The sequence below is a fragment of the Salarias fasciatus genome, chromosome 20, assembly GCF_902148845.1.
Source record: "Salarias fasciatus chromosome 20, fSalaFa1.1, whole genome shotgun sequence".
In the NCBI taxonomy this organism is placed as follows: Eukaryota; Metazoa; Chordata; class Actinopteri; order Blenniiformes; family Blenniidae; genus Salarias; species Salarias fasciatus.
This window is the reverse complement of record NC_043764.1, coordinates 25,678,834-25,701,833: the sequence shown is the minus strand read 5'-3', so window position 1 is coordinate 25,701,833 and position 23,000 is coordinate 25,678,834. Positions and strand designations below refer to the sequence as shown.

Genomic DNA, 23,000 nt, shown 5'->3' with positions numbered 1-23,000 from the left:
CGCCACACTGTTGCTTCCTTTACATTTTGTTGTGCAATTAAAACCCTGAAGAAGAGATGAGCGTGAACTGCTGCTACACTCTCATATTTACAATATTACATTCATATTTTTTCAGCCACGGTTCGTTTCAACATTGCAGGAATCCCATCAACCTGTTCTTCTTAACGCATAAAGCCAGTTATGATACTTGATAATCTAATACTGACCAACCACAATAACTTATATTGCACATTTTTGTAATGTTCAGAGCTACTGTTTCACCAAATGGAATAAAACAGTCAGTTTTCAGTCTCTTACTAAGATAAGCAGTCACCTCTGTCAACAGGACAGCCATTATTGCGAGTTTTTAGTACCCTTTTTGCCTTTTTTTAGTTTGAACCAAACACTCAATAAATACACTCCTCCTGAGAAAAGATAAATTATCTTCCAGCGATCCCAGAACGCTTCAATCAGCGAAGCGTTGCGGCCCCGTGTAGCAATCCGCACTCCTCATTAGACGGCGCTCGGATAAGGAGCGAGCCAATATTGTGCACGGAGCGTTTACTTCTCCAGCCATCAGCTCTCTTCCTCTCCTTAGATTGTGTTTTGTTCCAGTAAGGGCGGATGTTCTTTGGGTTGCTGCGGCGGCTGGCTGTTCTGCTCCTGCCGCTGCTGCGGCGTTTCACAGTTCGGAGTTTCCTTCTGCGCGGTCTGCGACGGAGCGAGCTGCCGCAGGTCCAGGTCGGGCATCTCCTTCCTGTCGCTGGGCTGAATCTCCAGAGCCGGCGTGTCCTTGCAGCAGAAGTACTGCTGCCAGATTTTCTGGAAGGCCGAGCGGAACTTCTTAATGCGGAAGGCGTAGACGATGGGGTTGACGGCGGAGTTGCCGTGGGTGAGCAAGATGGCAATGTAGAGGAGCACTATGGGTTTTTCACACTCGGGGCAAAAGAGCGTGATGCAGTTAATGATGTGGAGGGGCAGCCAGCTGATGGCGAAGAGGAAAAGCACCAGAGCCAGAGATTTGGCCAGGTTGAGCTCCTTGTCGTAGTACTTGTTGGGGTCTGTGTGGCTGGTGCTGAACTTCTTGCTGTTGAGCTGCTTGTGGATCATGTAGAAAATCTCCGCGTAGATGAGCAGCATGAGCAGCAGCGGCGGCAGCACCCAGCCGAAGAAGTTGAAGTAGACCATGTAATCCATGCTGATGACGTTCTCGAACTGGCAGGTGACGACCAGGTCGGCGCCGATGGAGCCGTTCTGCTGCAGGCGCTTCAGGTTGTTCCAGCCCAGCATGGGCGTGAGCCCCACCACGAACGCCACCGTCCAGCACACCACCACCGCCAGCCCCGCTCGCCGAGGGGTCACCACACGCTTGTACCTGCGGGAAGCAAACATCGCAGCGGACATGTCAGCACTTTCCCACACTGCACTGCTGGGACGCGCACACTTTCTCCTCACTTCATTGTTCATGCGCTCGGTGTCCTTGGGCAGACAGGAGGTGTAATACAGAACACTTGTTTAAGCTACAAGCCCCTCGGCGCTCCACAAACAGGATTTTCTTGAGCCCTCGTTAGAAAAACCGTCGCCTCGCGCGGCACTGCTGCTGTTCACGCCTCTTTTTCTTGAGGGCAAAGCTGAATAGCTAAAAGGTGGCTCAGTAATACTTTATGGAGCGCCAGCTGCGGAGTGTTTGGCGCACTGCTGTCCAAAATCTTTAATGGATCTGAAGCAGGAGGTACAGGACGGAGATGAAGGGCCGCAGAGGCTCTCAAACCTGATCGCTGCTATTCCTGTGACTCTGCTCCTTGTCCAGAGGCTGATGTGAAAGCACTTATCTGATCCAGTCCATTTCAGAGAGCGTTTTCTGATTACTAATGCCTGATATCTACAACGCCCGGTGCCGCAACGGCAAAGTTACCGCTACAACAACGTGACCTTTGCGGAAGTGTAGCCAGAAGCGAAAACAAGATGCTTCCATTCAGCCCGGCTGTCGCAGGTGCCGTGTGCTGGATTAGTATTGATCGGGGGACATGTGTGCTAAGTTAGGTCTGTGTGTGAAGCGCAAGAAAATCATTATTCACACACTCAGCGTGAGAGGGAGCATGCTGGGAAAGAAACCTGATTCTTATCTAAACAGCAGGAAAGAGCCTCCAATTTAAAAATGGATGAAATCATGAGGGTTATCAGTAGTATTTATATTCCAAACTATTGATACCAGTCGTGAGATGAGTGAGAGAGAACCAGCAACTCCCAAACACAGGTGTGTTATAAATAACCTGAGTGAGGATTCCTGAGCACGGACACACAGCAGACTCATTAAGACGAGCGCCAATGGATTTATACGAACTAAGACTGAGATGTCAAAAGCTAAGACTCACGATAAAGCGCGACCACAATCCTGGAAGCTTTACTGGAGCCTCAGACAGGAGATTAAAGTGTTAGACTGTGACAGACAATAGATTCCCCTCTTCTACTTATCTTATCTTTTCAGTCTTTCAGCACCGCTGCTCCGCCTTTTGTTTCAGAGCGGAACGATACAGCTGCGCTGGAAATGTGCGCATCAAATACAAACAGGCAGAATTCCTTGATGCATTGACGAAAAAAAACGACAAAACTGACCACTGTTGTCTGTCAGTGCAAATCTGTTAGAGATCGAAATAATGGAAGCACTTTCTAGAACTGGTTACTATAGCCGAGGGCCAAACACCTACATGGGTAATTTAGGGTCGCCAACCAAGGAAACCTGGAGGAGGGAGAACATGCAAACTCCACAGAGAAAGGCCCTGAATGTGTGAGGCCAGCGTGCAAACCACTTCACCACTGTGCCACATGGCAGCACTAATTAAAGCTAATGGTTGTTTGCTCTGGTTAGCTGTCATGTTTGCACCAGTGAGTCATCCAGGAGAAGCAGCTGGAAGGGGGGGTGAATCCAAACAAGACCATGTTGGGGGGGGGGTCTTCTGGTCAGTGGAGCATCATCTTCATCATCCTCATCCTCAGCATGGTGCTCTATCTGAGTGTGTGTGTGTGTGTGTGTGTGTGGGTGATGTGCAGCTTTACCTGGTGGGGATCTTGACCCTGAGGTAGCGGTCAATAGCGATCGCCAGCAGTGCCAGGATGGAACTCTGCGTGAGCACGAGCACCGTGCACGCCACCAGCAGGCAGCTGTAGAAGTGAGTTTTGAGTCCGATGCTGATGGTGATGGCCAGGGGGATGACTAGAGCTCCCACCGCAATATCCGCCAGCGCCAGGGAGACGATGAAGCAAAACGTGGTGTCTCGCAGCGACTTGTTAATCTTCACGGCCCAGACCACCATCACGTTCCCGATCACAGACGCCACGGCGATCAGCACCTCCATCCCGATGTAGAGGGACTGCGCTGATAAAAGTGCCCCGGGCATCCTGGCAGGCGGTCCTTGATGAGAACGAGGCTGATTTCAGCTGAGAAACCGGACGGGAAGACGATCAGGGTCCCCCCGTTTCTTTATTCCCTGATTTCTTTGGGGTCAGGCGCGCGGCGCGTTCAGCAGTTCTCTCCAGGTGACCAGGCGCAAGTTACGAGGAAAAAAAAATTACAGGTACTTTAAAGAGGAGAAGCTCGTGGATCAGGAGAATGGCTTATCTGAGGGAGAGAGGGCTTTTCCTTGTGAAGCAGGTGTTGTGGTCCAGCGGCTGCTCGCGCGCCCCTCCTGCTCTGCGCCCTGCGCCTCCACTTGGATGAATACACCTGCTCCTCCAGAGGAGCGCAGCATCCTTCCCGTCTCTCGATCACCAGCCCGCGTTTGTGCGCGATTCAACAAAAAAAAGCAGGTTTTAAACGCCAAAAATAAGAAAGAATCCCGAGAGGAAAAGCGCGCACACTTGCAGCGGACGCGCAGTCGGACGCGCGTCTTTCTCTTTCTGCACCATGATGATAATGCAGCGCGATGCACGTGTTGGTTTTTCTCGCCTTTCTGGTTCCATTCACTCGGGACGGCTTTGTTTCGGTGGAGTGACGCGGTGTGATCCCGGCAGCTTCGCCAGACGCTCACACATCCTCCGCGTCGTCCTCATTTTCTCTGCGGGGATGAATAGAAGCCGCGAGCCTTCTGCGGGACCGTCCCGAGGAGGCAGGAGAGCACAGGCGCTCTGGAGTCGCACTTTGAGCACAAACGTCCCTCAGTCTTCTCCCTCCACACCCTTTCATGGACCTTGCTCAAAGGTGAGGCAGTAAACTGGCGCAAGTTAGAAACCTTTTTAAAATAAAACCCACTCCCCAAGTGGTAAAGACTGAATAAACAGTCTTATCCAAACGAAATTATTCCCATTATTATTATTTTTGAACCACAATATATTGGTGTAAAAACAGTTGTTTGGTTACAAACAGTGCAGAGTGGTCTCAGTCCAATAGTAACATATTAACAGCATTATAAACTCTGAACTGTATTTTATTGACTGTAAGTCACACGTGACCTGAACACAAGCTGCAGATGTAACTGCATTATCAATCCTCAACCAGCAGCTGTATTAGTGAATTTGTTCCTCCTATGACCAGCCCTGTTATTTTAAATGACAGTTTCCCTGCTTTTCTCCTGTCAGTCACAAGTTTCTCTGACAGGCTTTCTTTATTTCAGTTTTCATTTTGTCTTTTTTAGTTGCTTCCTCCACCTGTCAAATATTAAATGAGGCTTTTTGGTATCTGTTGCATCATTCTGTCTTACAGTAACACCTAGCAGAATCAGATGGTATAAAAGTAGCTTGTCAGGTTGTAGCTTTTATAATCACTTCAAAATATTGTCCTGTAAACAAACAGGGTGTGCACTGTAAACCCGAATGTTCAAAATAATTAAATAGATTAAGTAGTGTATACTCAAAGTTTTAGAAAAAGTTGTTCTGACTTAATTATATTAAGTTGGTATAACATGTTCTTGCTTTTGAGTGTCTCTAACTGATAACCTTAGAGTTAATTGAACTATACTTATATATAAGCATGCATAACTCAAAAACATTGCTTAAGGTCAACTTAAAACAAGTAATTTAATTACATGCTATAAAATCCTGTTATTTATATTGTTTCAAATACGGATAATTAAAGAAAAAACATTGTCTTTGTCATATAAGTAATTTAACATTCCAAATCAATTACGAAAAAGTGTCATATGCATAGATGATAGTGAAAGGGAAAGAGCATTAATTTTATAATTTTTTTTATTTTCATTATCCAATCAGTTACTGTTTTATAGGCTGTGATTACAACTGATTTCTATGATCAATTACTTATGTGTTGAAGGCAATCCAGAATTTTTTATTCCGTGCACTGACTACCACGACAGAGGGTAAAAAAAACAAACCAAAACAAAAAAAACTGCTGCTGAACTGAACTGCTGCTCTGCTGCCTTACTCAGGAATAGATGCTAAAAGCACACACCTTTTCTTTAACTGTAATGAAAGATTCTAATTTTGTCATTATTTAATCTTTATTATTGTTTCTGATAATTGAAGTGGCCAGACACATTTTGGAGGCTGAACAAGGAATTTGGAATGTTAAGTTAGTTAAAGTTGTTACTTAAGTTGGTTTAGACTGTGGCTGCATGGTGGCGTAGTGGTTAGCGCTTGTGCCTCCTGGGTCCTGGGTTCAAATACTGCCTGGAACTCGGGAGTCTGTGTGGAGTTTGCATGTTCTCCCTGTATGTGTGTGTGTGTGTGTGTGTGGGTTCTCTCTGGGTACTCCGGCTTCCTCCTCACAGTCCAAAAACAGGCATGTCAGGTTAACTGGTCACCCTAAATTGCTCCGAGGTGTGAGTGAATGGTTGTCTGTAAATGTCAGCTGATGACCCCGCCTTCGCCCACAGCACCTGGGATTGGCTCCCGCAACCCCGAAAGGGAAGAAGTGGCAGAAAATTAATGACTGAAGTTAGTTAAACTCCATTTTTGGAGAGGCATGTTTTTAGGAAACAAGCAGTGTATTTGATGTGATCATGATCTGTGTACTTAAAACATTGATAACACAAACAGATAAATTTTGAGTTAGAGGATCGTGGAAGGATGTGGTTTTGCACTTATTTTTCTGAGTTCTGTGAATTTAATCCAGTTTTTGGAGAACTTAAAACTTGAAGTCAAAATAACTGACAAGAATTGAGTTACCTTAACGCAAAAAAATGTAAGTCCTACTAACTGCAAGTCTTTGAGTTGAGCTGAATGTTTTGTTTGAGTTAACTGTTATCAAACAGTACAAGTACAAGTCAATAACCCTTTTAAGTTAAGAGAAATTTTGACTTTTAAGTAAATGCAACTCAAAAAAATTGAGGGAATCATTTGCCTCAATTTTTTTGAGTTCTGGAAACTGATTCGGGTTTACAGTGTGAGTCGGATTATCTGCTTCTGCTAAACAACAACAACCACAACAAAAATCTACTTATAGTCTGGAAAATGTTACATTATACATTCTACAAAAATTGTAATGAAAATTTTGAGATTTCTTCAGATAAAAGAAACATCATGAAATCTCCTCAGACCGCCATGTCTGTAAAACTGTCTCTGTACATGATTTCTGCATCGCGGTGCACATTTACATACAGGATGTAGCAATTTCATTCTTCAAATACGACGCATTTGAAATTAAAATGAGGTTAAAGTGGTGGTTAAAATGACTGATAATCTCGCGGGCTGCATGTGGCCTGCGGCCTGCCAGGTCTGCAGTACGGACTGGATCTGCTCACAAATAGACGTCGAGGATCCACCACAGCAGCTGATGTCTGAATTTCACCTTGGTAGACATATCAGGAGAAGCAGGTAAATGGTTTTAGCCTCTTGGTGCCTATCGATTCAGTTTAGTGTCCTTCTGGGTCAGGACCGCGCCTGATCGTAATCTGTTGGCCAACAGACACTGACGACAATGTTGACTGGCGCCACTGGAAATGCAAAGTTTTGAAAACAGGTCTGAAGGTGAAACCTGACTGGCTTGTTTTGGCCGTCGGTCCTTACTCTTCACGCCCGGGCATAATAGATTCAAGCACCTCAGAGCAGCTCCACATCTGTAATAGTAAACAAACAAGCAAACAAACACATATTCAGGTCATTCTAAATATATCTTTCTGCATTCGACATCAAACACCTCCGCTCTGAGCCCAAGGCGAACGCCATCCTGCAGAAACTGAATCCAACAGAATCCCAAGAATGGAAACTTTGTGAGTGATTTTAACCTGCTGATCTGCAGCTTTTTCAGGTGTTTGTAAAAAGCATTTTTTCTTCTTCTTTGTCGCGTCCCAGCGGCACAATGAGTCGCTCTGTTGCTTTCTGAGAATCACACAAAGGACCTTGAGAAGCCGAGCATTACAGGCAGGCAGGAGCAAACTGCAGGCATTTCGTGTTTGCTCTCTGGGGGGTTCAAAGGTCAAGCAGTAAGCAGCACTGAGCGGCAGTGTGTTCTGACCAGGCGGGATCTAAACACGCAGGAATGACTGTTTAGATTGCATGTGCAGGAATCACAGATGGTGCACGGCGCTCATTCGCTCTAACTTATGCAGCGTGGAGGGAGGCGGCCCGGCGCTCAGCTGACGGCCGCCATGTGCTTCTCCGAGAAGCAAAACAAGACGAGAGGCGGGGGGGGGGGAATCTTTTGGTTTGGCATTCACAGCGAGTCGACGATGTCCGGCGGGTCAGCAGTCAGCGGGAGCCTCGCCGAAGACCGTTTCCAGCTGTGACCGGAACCATGTGAGAGTTGTCAGCGTGAAGCACGGAGGTCAGTCAGGAGGCGGGGAGGGAGGAAGCGGCCATATGCTCACCGCCACGACTGGCATCCGGCTTACTTCAAGCATTTTTATGAGCATGAGGTATGGCTGGAATCCATGAGAGACCATCATTGAACTATTTGACACCCTCAGACTGTCGGGACTCGGGATTAAGATTCCAGCTGCATTTATTAAAATTTAGTTCATTATTCTTTTTTCTTTTTTTTTAAATCAAGCACATAAGTCTGTTGTTACACTGCGACAAAACCGAGTTCAGAGCAGCAACGTGATCCTCACACAGTCATTTGATGTTTGTTTCGCCTGATTGTGTTTCTCCTTTGAACAGCTTAGAGACGGAGAGCAGGAGCGCAGGCCGATACCAGCCTCCTAATGCCGTTTGTTCCTGTTCAGCGTCGGCCGTATCGCCGACAACGCTGCTGCGAGCTGACAATGCGCGAGACGCAATAACCCCCCGTGCTATCTCGCGCACGCTTGCCAAAATAGACTTTTTAATACTATCAAGGCCATTCGGAGATGAGTTCCAGCAGCCCTGAAGTATTTCCACTGCAGACAGTCGGGTTACGCTAACTTCCACACAGTGCGGGAATGAGGACATGCTTCAGTGGACTTTTGTCAGATTGTTGCCGTCTGAGGCCGCGTGACCAGTGGAGTGCAGGGCGGACGGCCCCACAGTCCAATGCACTTTCTCCCATTGAGTCTTAAATCAGAATTACCTCAAGTGTGACAAAGTCCACAGTGTCCACGTGGCCTTCAAGCTCTCCGTCTTCCGACTGGCGAAAAGAAGGCTGTTAATCTGCAGAGGCTCATTTCTTTCAACAAATCTTCCGTCATTAAACGCAGTTCATCCACTTAGGGGGACAAAAACACTGCTAATGGCGCGAAGCCGCGGAGGCACACGGCCCTTATTTCAGGGCTTCCACTCCTTGGATGGAGAACTAAAGCAATGAGTCATGTTCATATTCAAATGAGAAAAGATCACACAGCACTTTCCTCCCCACAGCCTTCCACGGCGAACTGACATCAAACAACAATATTGCTCAGTCATTGAAAAAAAAAAAGAAAAAAGAAAGAAAAAGCCCTGTGATGAACTGCAGTAACCCTGTCAGGGCAGCGCTGAACCAGAAAGCAAGATTATTACAGACTTCGATTGGCCGGGACCTTTCATAGGCAAACTGCTTAGCAGGTTCAAGCTGAGCCGGCCTCACCGAGGAGCAAGACGGCACAGAAACTTTCAGGGACGCCTGGATAAAAAAGCAACAGAAGACGGAAAACTCTGGATATGCTAGTCATTAAACCTTCAGGTAAAGCGAGGCAACTACAAGGCTGAGCAGATGTCTCACTGCAATTGGACTGCGGTCTGTTCGCCCCGTTGCATTGTGGGGGCTTTTGTGCGTCTCTTTATGTTCATCAGTGAAAGAGAGTGAAAGGAGGCCACGGAAAACGTTCATCTTTTCAGATTTTAGTTGAAGATGCAGCGTATTTATTCATGGGACAAGACGGTCAAAACACGGTTCTGTCCTTCGGAACACAGAAATGCCGTTAAGCAGGTTGGCATGTTAGGAGGAATTTTCTAATCATAAAGTGAGCCTACATACATATGGTACACAGCTAATTCACTGTCAGCAATACTAGATGAAATTTAAGGGCATCGGCTACAGGATTTTTTTCTATCTCGGCATTTTTTGGGGGATAATATATGGTTTTAAATGTGTCGTACAATTAAATTCAAAGATACATATAGTGTACACACTGGGGCTGTCCCTTCAACATGTTAATTCGGTTAATTCATTGCAATGCAAAGTAACAGGTTTTAAAAATTAATGTGAGATTAATTAAAGCACACTTGAGTGGCAATTCAATGCTAATTGAATTTTGAGTTGTCTTGTTTAGAGGCATGTTATACTTGTCGTTTTCATTTCGATTTGCTGTACTGAGTTAGCTTTAGTATTCATTTAGAATTTAGAGTTTGCTTAAGTGCCTTAAGTGAATTAAGAGTTTGCCTTGAGACTCAGCCTTATTTTATTTCTGAATTTTTTATCTAAATTTGCACTGTATTTTTGAGTAATGCAGGCCTAATTGGTTTGCTGGGATGCGATTGACCTTTCCCTTCTTTTGAATTTCATTAATGAAACACACTGAAAGTGGTTTTTTAAATGCCTGAATGGGTTTAGAATTTATTTTGGACAAGCTGCCCTGATTCCGGTTTCATCCATCATCAATAAAAATGAAGATTTCAAATCTCCTCTTCTCAGTGTCTTCATTTGATGAGTCATGCTCTACAATTCTGTAACTTCCTAGAATTCAAATTCTTTATTTGGGGACCTAAAGCAGACATGATATGAAAATGGAATTACTTTGGTTTGGTTTCAAACCTAACAAAACATCCCATAATGTACATCAAAATTCAGTGTGGATAACAGTGTAAAGGCTGTAGTGGCGGAAACACACAATATGAGTCCATTCACCGATATGTTTGATGGCAGTGAACAGGTCGCTGTGGGGACACATTTGATCGCAGGAAAAATGCATTCACCAATATTAAATTTTACATGGTGTGTCTGACCCACATATTGAGTTACTCTTCACAAAAATGGAATTAAGCCGGTCGGAGTACTGCCTGTTCAGCCTCATTATGGCTGCGCTTGAGAGCATAATCATATACAGCGAATGAGAGTGCTTTAATATGTTTTGATTTCCTGCTCAAGCTCAGGAAAAAAAAAATGAAAAGAAAAGAAAAAAGCTACTTAAAAGGCATCTTGATTTTGGTTGAGTATTTCCTCCCGCAGCGCCCAGCTGGCCGTCACACATCATCCGACCTGCACAGTGCTGAACGTTCACCTCCCCTCCCACTCGGAGCTCCAGCTGACAGGGCAAAGATGAAAAGCTGGAACCATCCTCCCACTTTTAATACCGGCAAACTTTGGAGTGGGAGTTTTTTTTTTTCCACAGGATGAGTTTGGGTCAATTAAAGACATTTAATTATCAGGCTGCAGCTACAACCTTCAGGATTCAAAGTTTGTCAGCAGTCCAGTTTCACACACATGAACCAATGTGACCTACTAATTATTAGTTCCATCAGAAGGCAATTATTAGATAATTACATGTCGCTCTCTTCAGGCTAAAATGGGACAAACTCAGTTTCCAAATCTGGATGTTCTTTATCAAGGGACAGCGGCAGTTTGGTCCAGAAAGTATGATGAGGAAATACAATGCTTTTGCCTTTTAGTATGATAGATATCAGTTCTATAGAATTAATGTAAATACTTTTTCATCATTAAAGCTGATATATCTTCTGTCTTGGGTGAACCTGAAATATACAACATAAATTCCTGATTGAAAACCTTGTAACACTCCTGTTTTTATTTACAGATGAGTCAAACTCTTCATGTCTGCAGATCTTTGAAACCATGATTCCACCTTCACAAAGTGTCCTGAGGACGAGACTTCACTGTCCTCAAAATCAGCAGCGGATTAATTTAAACTGCTGTATTTGGGAATGCTTCAAAACAACAGCCTGAAATTTACCCTGTGATTTAATTTAATCTTATATTGAAAATCTGGCTGGGTGTAGGTTGTTTTTAAATGTAAGCTCTTCTTTATTTTGCACATTTTTTTTTCCCCACAAGCCACTGTGATTATCAAGGTCTGCTCTCTGCCCAGTGAAAACCTGGCACGCAGGCGATGTGAGCTGTTGACCTTTTTTTATTCTTTAATCACACAGTGAGAACAAGGCAACGACACAATTTTCACAAATGACTCGAACCGCTTTCTCATTTCTTTAAGCCACACATAAAGAGAATTGTGGGGACGCTGGTTTTACGGCGGGATCATCTGCGTCTCAGAAACGGGGAGTTCACTAAAGGACGACAGAAGGCGGGGCGTTGGAGCATTAAGATGGGCTTTTAGTCGTGGTTAAACGACCCAAACATACAAACGCTATGAAGAGGTGTGATCCAAAAACCATGGAAACCGACACTGGCGGCTGTGACGGCGCTTAATGTTCACACACCAGCGAAACAAAGAGAGGCCGACAAAGCAGCGCGAGAAACAAATGAACCCTGGAAACACGGTGGACTAATTAAGACCCCAGCAACCTGAACGAAGGCAGGAGAGGGAGCGAAAACGTCACCAGTACACCACCTTCCTGTTTTCACTGTGTGTGAAATGTAATCTGATCTCGAAGTAAGTCTAATCTGTCCGACCTTGGCTGAACCCAGCATAATAAAAACAGGAAGTGCTCGAAACGAAAAACACACCATCAGATAGAATCAGTGGTCGAGCATCCTTCAGCAGCAGTAACCTCAAACGAGTCCCCTGCACCTCAGCAGTCGTTTCATGACGTCTCGGGGTTGTTTCAGAGAATCTGGAAGAGGTTAATGTCTGATCTGACTGTTCCTATTAAGCTTGGCTCTGTCTGATGTTTATGGTTATCAAACTGCTGCGTCATCAAACTCCTACGATGCCGATTCGAGGGACTGATGGTCATCAAGCAGCAAACGGCTCATCCGTAGCACTGAATACTGACACATCCACGCTTTATATTCAAACAGCTCTGGTCAATTTACAGAATTTGCTTAGCGAGAAAGAATCTGATTTATTTCCCTCCAAACTAAAAGAAAGTTTGGATGAATAGAACATGTAGATATCCTCTGGGAGCTCCTGCCCATCCAGCCCTAATAATAACAGTAATGCATTTTATTTCAAAGCGCCGTTCAAAGCTCTCAAGGTCGCTGTGTACAGAGATAAAACAACAAGTAAATGGTCCGAAACAGTCATGCAGATAAATTCAGTAAAGGCTTTTCGAAAATTATACTTGAATCTTACACCAGTTTTCTTGTAAATATTCCAAAAGCGATCAGCTCTGATGATAAATACCTTCTCAAAATAACACTGACAGCAAAAAGCTATTAAACAAAAAGAACCATCAACAAAAGAAAGGGTTGGAATCATGAAAGAGAAGTGATCACATGCTACTAAAAAATAGACATCATACAGAATAACACTCCAACATTTTTGAGTTCCTGAAAATCTAATGCCAAGGCAATTCAAAGAGCTTCACAATGTATGTACTATGAAGCAGCGCTCTGGATCAGCTGGAAGGACCTGTAAAAACACTTTTAGAGTAATTTTGGCTGACTGAAACTGAAAGCATGAACACGTTTTTGGGCGTATTCTATATTTTTCAGGAAGTAAAAGGCAGATTTAGTGTTAGCTTTAGAGAAAAAATTAAAGTTCAGCTCTGACTCATTAATTAAACCATGATTTTTATCTTCCAATGACATGGAATCAAGGAGCACACTGATCTTTGACCTTTCATTTTTAAGGCAAAAAGTCATTGACGTCGGTCTGAATTATCAGTTTTTTTTTATGTATTTTTCATCAAGTCATGAATTGTTAAACGAGCTCATGTGGGTCAAATCTTTTGGAAATACATAAAAAAGTAGTGCTCAGCTATCTGAAAATGATATTCTGAGTCATTTTCTGCAGATTAAAAACCCCTGAGCTATTATATCATGATCAACAGAAACTTTGTCCGACATTATTGGGGTTGGCCTCGAAAGTACTTCTTTTCCTACAGGCGGGAAAGAATGTTTGAAATATATATTACATTAAAACAAAAAAGAATAGAAACATCCTAATTGAAGTAAAATGAGCTCAGTGTTTCCTTTCAAATTGCAGAAATGAACCTGATTGAAAAACAGCAACAAACCAAGAAAGCACATCAATATTCATGTGTGATAATTGAATGTTTCTCGGCAGCTGGCCGGAGGGCTGACCTTTGACGTCAGAGGCGGACCGCGACGTGACACAATGAATAATGGAATTTGTCAGTTGGTGGTTCAAAGCCTCTGAAAGGGATTTATTGAAGACTTGGAGAAAAAAAAAATTGTCAAAGCTGTAAGGACTTTAATTCAGGGGGCAGAAATAAGATACGACAAGATGCGTCACTCTGGCTGTAGAAATGGTCATCAATAGAGAGACGTGTGCGCATAGTTCACAAAATTTTATTTCAACTGCAAACGACTGTCTTTTTGTGAGCACAACAATCAAGCCATCTCAGGACAATCAGATCCAAAAACAGGTGAGGGAAAGTGTTTCATGGAGCCTTTATTGAGAAGGAAATTACAAAATATCAAACTTGAAAGTCTGGGACGGAGTGTGGAGGCAGAGCAGAAAGAGCCATCGGAGACCGAAGAGCGCGTGTCTCAGCTTTTTATGACAAGATGACAATCTCAACTCAAAGGAGAATAAAAAGAATTTCCTGTAGAGAAAAGCCACAAGCCATCAGCAGCAGATCGAGAGTTTCATACCGAGGCAATAAAAAGGAAGCAGGACTGTAGATCAAGCATTGTCACTTTGAAATTAGCCTCTGCAGCAATGAATTAAGCTGTTTATCTGAGAGGCTTCTGCTCTTCTGACATGTTAGAAGTGTGTGTGTGTGTGTGTGTGTGTGTGTGTGTGTGTGTGTGCGTGTGTGTGTTATGGACTCTTTGAGACCGCAGGTTGCACAGTGGGTGCATTAACCCTGAAGAAAGCTGCAGCTGAAAGCTGGATGTATAAGCGTTTTTCACCAGAGTCGTGAACGTGACACCAGTCCCCCTGGAAAAAAACAAGTGGATTTCTATTTTTGGAGAACATGAAATATGTGTTTATTTAATGTTTTCAAAAGTGAGTGTGTGTGTGTGTGTGTGTGTGTGTGTGTGTGTGTGTGTGTGTGTGTGTGTGTGTGTGTGTGTGTAGGAAAAGTAACAGCAGTTGAGGTTTTTTCTTTTTTAGACTAAGCATAATGGCTAAATGTACAAATACAATTAGCTCGGCTGGAACCAGAGAACACTTACACGTTCCCGCACCAAACGTTCTGTGTTGTGATTTAACTATTTTTACATCTTCAAGTCATCTGCAAGTTCTAAATATAGGATTTGAAGACTCTAAATGTAACAAAGCGGTAAAGGTGGAACAGAAGATGCTAAATGTGAAATGTGAATCTTGTAGCCTGACTATCTTCCACTGACAGCTGGGATCGGCTCCATCCCCACAGAGACTTTAAGATGGATAAACTGGTACAGAAGATGGATGAATAGCAGGATTTGGGTATCTGATAGTGAGCCTGCTGGCTGATACTCTTGCAGCCAAATGAATTATACTGTGATTACATTGATGGTTTTTTAATAGTATTGAATAGGCTTATTTATCCAGTAATCGACTGCTACGTTGAAGAAGCGCTTCAAGAAGAAGCGACACCTCTCGGACTCACTATAAACTGGGCCAAAACCAAGGTACAATCCCTCTCCGACTTCCTACCCCCCCTTACAACCACTTCGAACTGCTGCTAATGTTCAAGTCGAGGTAGTAGATGATTTTATCTATCTTGGAGCCAAAATCACTTCCGACTCAGAGATCATAAGGCACTTGCAACTCGCCCGCAGCTCCTTTGGACGCCTGCACCCCGTATGGCGACATAGCAACATCCGATTAGCTACCAAGATACGCCTGTTAAATTCAGTTGTACTCCCCGTTCTCCTCTACGGGAGTGAAACATGGACACTATCGCATGAACAAACAAGACGACTGGACGCTTTTCACCGCAACTGCCTTCGCAATATTCTCGGCATCAGGCGGTCTCATCACGTCAGAAACGAGACTGTATACGCCAGAGCCGCTGATCCCGTACCGCTCTCCACCACCATCAAGGGAAGAAAACTACAACTCTTCGGACACGTCTCTCGCCTTGGCGAAGACATTCCTGCCAAAGCAATCATCGCCGAGGCCACCCTCCGCCCGCCAAACGAACGGAAGCGCCCCCGCGGCCGTCCGAGGCTTTTCTGGCTGAAACAAGTCTCCGAGGACCGCCCACTGCCCGATCTTATCCGCAAGGCCCAGGACAGAGCCACCTTCAGGATGCTGGTCGCCACGGTCACCTAACGGCCACGCGAACACAAGTACAAGTCCAAAAGTAAGAATAGGCTTATATTCAAACAACTTAAAGACTTAAAAACTTAAAGACAGTGTAATTTTCATGTTGGGCCACTAGAGGGTGCATTTTTTTGTTTTTGTGATGCAACCACACACATGCACATTATGGATAGGAGAACACAGACATTGGTATGGACAGATGACCATGTTGGATTGTCACTACGGCGACCGTTAATGCTAAAACAGCCAAGTCCAGGAGAATCTGGACTGAATCATGACTCTCTGGAGACAGATGTCGTTGTCGTCCATCTACTTGAACATGTGCAGCGTTTCCCCCATCTACACGGAGACGGCGCTTGGAATTTAGTAGTTGTTTCCAAAAAGTAGCTGTTTTTCATTGGCTTCGAGCAACATTATCGGGTACATGGACACCCAAAATGCAACGAGAGTTTAGCATTTTCACCTGAAATCGTTACGCGGCCTGAGATGATAGCTTCATTTCTCAAGACTTTAAAAAGAATTGCCAGTGGAGTTGTGATTCATGGAGAAAAATTAAAGCTACCTAATATTCAATTCTGTTTTTATAACACTGAAGCATACTCAAACACAAGTGTTTCATTATTTAATGCATGAAGCTATTTGGACTTTTCTCTACAGTTACAGCCACCCCACAAACAGACGTTAGCGTACTTTGAAAATAAATTCCATGTGGGATGTTTATATGTTTTCAGGTAGGCTGTGTTATGATTATTTTTGGCCGCATGGTAATACCCAGCATCATCCCGGGAATCCCCTGGAGGCTCTCTTTTCCCCCCTGAGTGTTTCTGCATGTACTCACATGTTAAAAGGGCTACTCCAGCAAAAAAAAGAAAAAAAGAAAAAAATGGGGGGGAAAAAATCTAAACCCAAACCGCAGGCTGTGTGATGCTGCTCTGTGGGGAGAGCATCTCCCTGTCATCCAACACCAGCCCCAAATAAGATTACTGTGCAGAAAATACTGAGCCTCTCAAACGCTGCGCTCTACCTCCCACGGCTTCACTCCGTCCGTCTGCACACGCAGGAACAGACTGCCTCTCTCCAAATATCAAGGTTAAATACGTAATTCGTGCTGAATGTTGACATTTTTAATATTCAGTTGAGATCACTCGACCCGCTTTCTGATGAGCAGCTGATCTGGAGGAGAAAACGTTTCTGCAGCTCCCACGTGTGAGTTCAGAGTGCGATATTCTCCTGCAGCCTACACTCCAGTCGCAGAATTACTGACTGGGCTGTTCGCAGACAAATGTGTAAAAGAGTATAAGCACATGAGCCCACATCCTGTTTTCAAGAAGGTGGGTGACTTGGCTTTGCTGAGCGATCTATTTTTAAAACAGACACACTAAGCCTGCTCCCCAACAGCTAACGCAGTCCATGTAGAAAATATGCATTGTGGTTCTGATTCTGTCTTTGTTGTTGTGCACAAATGTAATGAAAAATCCTGCAGCAGAGGGGAAAGTCAGTGCCTTTTCCAGCGGAAGCGTCCTCATATAAATGCAACATGACAGCAGCGTGTACAGTAACGTGGCTGCCGTGATCTCGCAGCTGGAACGTGAAATATTGATGCCTTATAATATATCAGCTGTTGACTGCAAATTTGTAATCAGCCAACAAAGGTGTCGATTAGGGGGAAATGCAAAGTGCGCTCGCCGCGTGTGTCTATTACCGCATAAACAAACACCACAACATACAATTAAATCGTTCCAAGTTCACGAAGCCAGGAGAATAAAGTACGACGTGAATAATTACAGCTTCCAAAGCTCAAGTCAGCACTTTTCCAGGCAAAAAACCCACCGCGACCGAACTCTCTCATTTAGCACAGGCCAAACCGGTGGAGAGTCGGTGAAAGGCAGACAGAAGTGGGAGAGCTCTGTGCAGCGAGCGGATAGATGAGAGAGGAGATGAAAGCAAGCGGAGGGGAAAAATGTGCAGGTTAATGACAAAAACTCTGAGACGAATCTATCTAAGAGGTGTGGTCACTGTCAAATCTGAGGGCTAATGGAGCCTCTTGTGCACAAGGTGTCTTTTAAGTCACGGCCAATTTTTTTCTGCGGCGCTCCTTTGAACGAGACGCTGTGGAGAAAGCGGGTCCTGACGAGTGGAGGAAAACTGGGTCAAACACGTAGTTTTGGCTCTCAGTGGGAGACGGCGAGCTCCAGCTCAGCGCCTTTTGATGTCGGCTCGGAGATTTTTGGAGGCTGTCAGGATCCGGCGCTGTAAAAAGAAAGAATTAATAATCAAAACTAATTTCATGAAGAAGCTCTATTACTCCGTGTGGTCAGTTTTCATACCAAAAGCTATGCGGTTGTGCAGTCTGAACGGTTTAGCCCCCTCTAATCAGACTCTGACACACTTTGGGGAATGACGCATAAACAAAGTCAAGATGCTGCTGATTAGTCTGCAGAGGAATTTCAGATTCAGATTCCTGCCTCCGTGTTTGTTTTATTGTCTGTAGCCCAACTTATACATTATTTATTTACTGTCTCCTTTTTTTTTTAAGCAGCGAAATAAGAAAACATAAAACCGCTATATGCGATTCATTGCTCTCTTCTGTCAGTCCTCAAAGCCGTGTTGGTTTGCCAAAGGCAGGCGATGCACCCTGCTGAGGCGCTACCTTACTCCAGCTTTGTTTTTCATTTGGAGGAAATATTCTGTGTTCTTTTCCAGTGTAAACGTGTTTTCAGGGTCTTTCTGCTCAAAAGCAGTGCTTGGAGTAACCGAAAACGCAACGACTTGTAAATACTTTTTATCCAAATACGACTTGATCTTAAAGGGCAACTCCGGTTTGACACCTGGACCTTATTTCTAGGTGTGTGCATGCTCATATACTCACTCAGACAAACATGGTGCAGCTCGGAGTCCTTCAGAAGTTATTTAGATCCAACCGGTTTAGCGGGGGCCACGGCAAGGGAGCTTCAGTGCGGGACATAATCTCTGCAAAATCGCTCATTTCGGCTATATTTTTTCATCCATCGCCAGTGTTATCATAAAGTCAGCTCGTCTACCGTCTGAAGACAGTCGGACGGCGTGGGACCGGTTGCCTGTTCGCGGAGCCCGACCGGGCGTGGAGGCTGGGCCGCTGGGTCGGGGGAACCATCCGCCACGGCGGCGGCGCTGGGCGCTGTGCCGGGCGGGGGCCCCCCGTGGCGGCCCCGGGTTGCCTTTCGGTCCGCGGTTGGATGCTCAAAGCTCTGCTCTGCTCTGCTGCGCTTCGCTCCTCTCTGTCACCTCCTTGCGGAAGGGGGGCCTCCGGTGGGGCCCCGCGGCCTGGTCTGGAGCGCGCATCCGCCGGGTGGCGGAGATCTGGATCCTCCCGCTGCCAAGAGCAGCGGCGGGTCTCCGCGTGCCCTGCGGCCGGCGTGCAGTGCACCTCCGCTGGGCACCGGAGCTCAGCAGCCTCCCGGCGAGGAGAGAACTCCAGAAGCGGCCCAGCAGCCGCACGCAAGCCGTTCGTCTCCGCCAGCTTTTGGACCTCCGGAGCCTCCGTGGAGCAGCTCCGGGCCGTTTTCCAACTCGGCGCCTGGAAGTCAGACGCCCGGGCGCCGTGACAGCCGAGGCCGACTCAAAGTGCCTCTCTGCTGCGGAGAGGAGCTCCACAACGTTCCCGTCCGAGCTAATTGTGGCTAAGTTAGCGAAAACTGTCAGCTCATCCACCGTCTTCAGGTGGGTCAGCTGACCCACCTGAAGACGGTAGACAAGCTGACTTTCTGTTTTTCTTGTGTATTGCTGCCACAGAGGATACTGTAAATGACATTTATTGCTGTAAACACCGTCTTTTAACATTTTTCTTCCATGGTGACAATAAAATGCTATTCTATTCTTCAATTTTCAAACCATAGCAGTTCAAAGACTCAAAACTTTTCTGAAGCAAAAATGCATAAACATCGCATTGTGACTTGAAATGTTGAGTTAATGGGGCCGAAGTAGGTACTGGCAATGAATAGTGCCATTTATGTGGATTTAAATTCACCTTTAATGCCATTAAAAGGTGATCTTCAAAAGGCTGTGTTCACGTAAATGTATCATGAGCGAAAATGTAGGAAAAAGGTAAAAAGTGGCGTCTCATCATCCGACTTTAAAAGGAGGCGTCCATTAACATTGTGCACTGTCATTAAGGGGAACATGCACACTGCCTCAGAGGTCTTAATGGGGTAATTAGCCAAACTGTCATAAAATCTTTTTGACTAACTGGATTTTCAAAGCCAGGCCATGTCTGGCTGCACACTGCATGAAGAAAACAATCGATTTCTTGACCCTAGAGGTCTTTCTTTTCTTTTTTTTTTAACAGCCATATGAAAAGATTATACTGATGTGGCTTCTTTCTCTGAATAATTGACTTTCCTCTTTCAACACACACAAAAGAAACAAGCGAAGAGATTTGTTAACACGAAGTGCAGCTGATGCTTTCCCCTCCTCACAAAAGAACAAAACCACAAAGAAAAAAAAACTGACAGAGACTGACACACAAGGACGTTTACCGTGTTCATGCATTTAACATCAGCTGGCTTTGGCCTTCAGTGAAGAGTTTCTGTTGCCATCGTGTTTCTTTAACTGCAGCCACAAAACTATTTTGTTGACTTTTTTTTTCAAGTGAAAAGGCAAAACTTTAGTTGCTTTTGTTGGTAGTCGGAGCCACTGGAAAATGCAGATTTCTGAACACAAGGTGAGAGTTTTTGAAAATGCTCCAATTCTGTCGTGCCAGTGGAGGGAAACTAAACTTGTTGGAAATGTGGAAAACATGTTGCACAGACGGGGTCAGGGTTGTGTATTTGTTGGCCAGTTCATTGTATTCAGGATGTAAAAGTCCAGACACCAGAGCTGAGAAAACACAAAAAATAAGAACAAGGCAAGGCTCAAACAAAGAAACCCGAGCAGAGTCCGAATGAAAAACAGAGGAAGAAACAACCAAGCACAGGACGGCAGACTGAGCTGAGAATGAGACCGTTCCAGGAGCAGGAAGCAAACTTCAACCAATCGGAGATGGAAAAGCGGAACGGAAACTCATTAGAAAACACAGCACGAGGATGACGGCTACAACCATGACCAGAACGATGAAAGCCAACGCTGAAGTTATAAATCCAGCCTAAGTGGAGCTAATAATGCATCCGTCTTGTTTCTACACAAGTGTTGATTCAATTTTATGGCTGTTCCAGACGCTGCCGTGTGTCGTATTATTCTGAGAAGTGTTTCTAATGGTTAGTCTACCCTCATTGCCATGAATTCAAATCCACTCAAATCTACATGGTTGGCTTGTGCGGAGGGAGCGTGCGAGCTGTGTAATTGCTGTTTACTGTATCTGTCACGCAGCTGTGTACAAACAGAAAGCGTGATGCCCAGTCTCCAGAAAACGAATGCCACTACCAACCACCTCTGGGGGATTTGCTGGTGTGTGGAAGACCGACATTAAGGCTAACAAAGCCACTCGCACCACGGAGAAAAGACAGCAAGAGGAGTAGTTTTGCTTCACTGGGTTGTGCCGCGTTCACATTTTCTGCATTTCTTCCCGTCTGTCCACCGTCTCTCAGTCATAACACTGGACTGAAAAAATGTGGAGCCGGAGATGCGAACGAGGCCTTTTGAAATAATCAACAAATGGTGTAAATACGGAGGCAGAGACACCGTTCTCTCTCTTTTATTGCCTCAAGGGACACATCTCTGTGAATAACCAAACCTCTCTGTTTTTGTTAGACACAGTTTACATGCTGGCAATTTCAGAAACCAATTACCTTTTTGACCACTCTGCTGAAATCTGCGTCAGACCTTGAACGAAAACGTCACTATCTGTAATTCTTGTTTTATAAGAGGACACAGAAGGGGATTGTTTTTTAGAAAGATTATTTTCTCTGGATGCATAATTCCTCTTTCTCCTGTTGGTTTACAGCAGACCCGAGCGAGGAAAACGGCACAATGCCGTTCAGTCCCGACGCTCATCTTTCCTGGTCTGTTATGATATAAAGTGGTTTTGACCTGATCGATACTGGGCTGCACTGGATGGTGCTGGTTTGATGCTGATTTGGCAGGAGAATATGTACTCATTACCACCAGCACTAAACAGATCAATATGGACAAGTAGAGACCAGCAGAGACCGGTACAGACCACTATGACTTGCATATAAACCAGTACAGATGGGTGTAGAGCAGTGCAGGGAAATATAAGTTGGTAACAACTCTTACAGACGACTGTACGTCAGTACTGTCGGTATAGACGATCACTACACATCAGTATGGACCAGTGTACACCAGCATTACCAAAATAAGACCAGCATAGTTCAAAATAGATCAGTCTAGATCATTATAATATAATGAGGACGTCGATTTAGACAGGTCTAGATCAGTATCCATAGGTCAGTACAGACCGCCGTACATCTAAAACTGCGTACAGGTTCGATGTGCCTTTGTGTGAATTTGCTGGTGACACATGATGAAACTGGTGCAGCAGCAGCAGGACACTGCTGGTTTTTTCTTTTTTTTTTTTTTTTTTTATTCCCCACAGGAATTTCCTTTTTTTTAATTCCCTGACAGATTAAATGAAAATTAATTTTAGAGGGCCCTTTGCCTCCTGCCACCACACCAAGTGCCCCTCAAGTCATCTGAGGCCTGGAAAGATGTGTGATAGTTTATTAATGAGATAAATCCCTGCACTCCGGGGCCGCTTGCTGATTCACTATAACAGGAAGATTGTGTATGAGGGAAAACGTTGGCAGGCTTGAGATTACAGAGCACCATTTGGAGAATATTGTGTAAGTGTGTTCACTCAAATTGAGGCCTGAGTATTGGTGCGAGGACAGGAAGTAGTTGCAGCGATGTGAAATGCATTATTCTTGCTTATGTGTGGAAGCTGGAAAGCAGCAGGCAATAAAAAAAAAAGGAGTTCTGCAATGTGTGTGTGCTTCTGTCACCGGGGGAGGGGAAGAAATCCCAGTGAAATATGATGATGCATTATTAATATTCAGAGGAGAATGAGTAGGGACCATTTTACGCTGTCATTTCGTTTGTCATGATTAAATTATCAGGGCAATCATCAGTGCGGTGCACTCTGGCCTGTGTCTTTAAACTGGAATAGACTTTAGAAGTTTGAATGATTTGCTGTAAACACTTTTTTTTAATTTTTTTTATTAACTTTTAAATCACACTAGAGGCTAATCAATGAGTCCTCCAACTGAAACTCCAGAGTGCATCTAATTCCAGACTTCCAAAACAGCAAATCAGTACTTTAAGCAATGACTGAAGGACCAATGCCTCATTACACTAAACAGAAATCTGAATGAGACGGCAAAAGAAAGAAACGGTACTCAGAGAATTTTCTGTCTTTTTGATAACAATCGCGGGCAGAAAAATGTCTGT

The 23,000-nt window shown here is 44.7% G+C and overlaps 1 protein-coding gene across 1 annotated transcript; it reads right to left on the bottom strand.

Annotated features, from left to right (window-relative positions):
• Window positions 1-318: 318 nt before the first annotated feature.
• On the bottom strand, window positions 319-3,411 carry adora1b (adenosine A1 receptor b). Its single transcript, XM_030118626.1, has 2 exons — window positions 3,037-3,411; window positions 319-1,354 (listed from the first exon to the last, which is right to left on the bottom strand). Exons 1-2 carry the CDS (start codon window positions 3,375-3,377, stop codon window positions 574-576), a joined length of 1,122 nt encoding a protein of 373 aa, XP_029974486.1. The 5' UTR covers window positions 3,378-3,411; the 3' UTR covers window positions 319-573.
• Window positions 3,412-23,000: the final 19,589 nt, after the last annotated feature.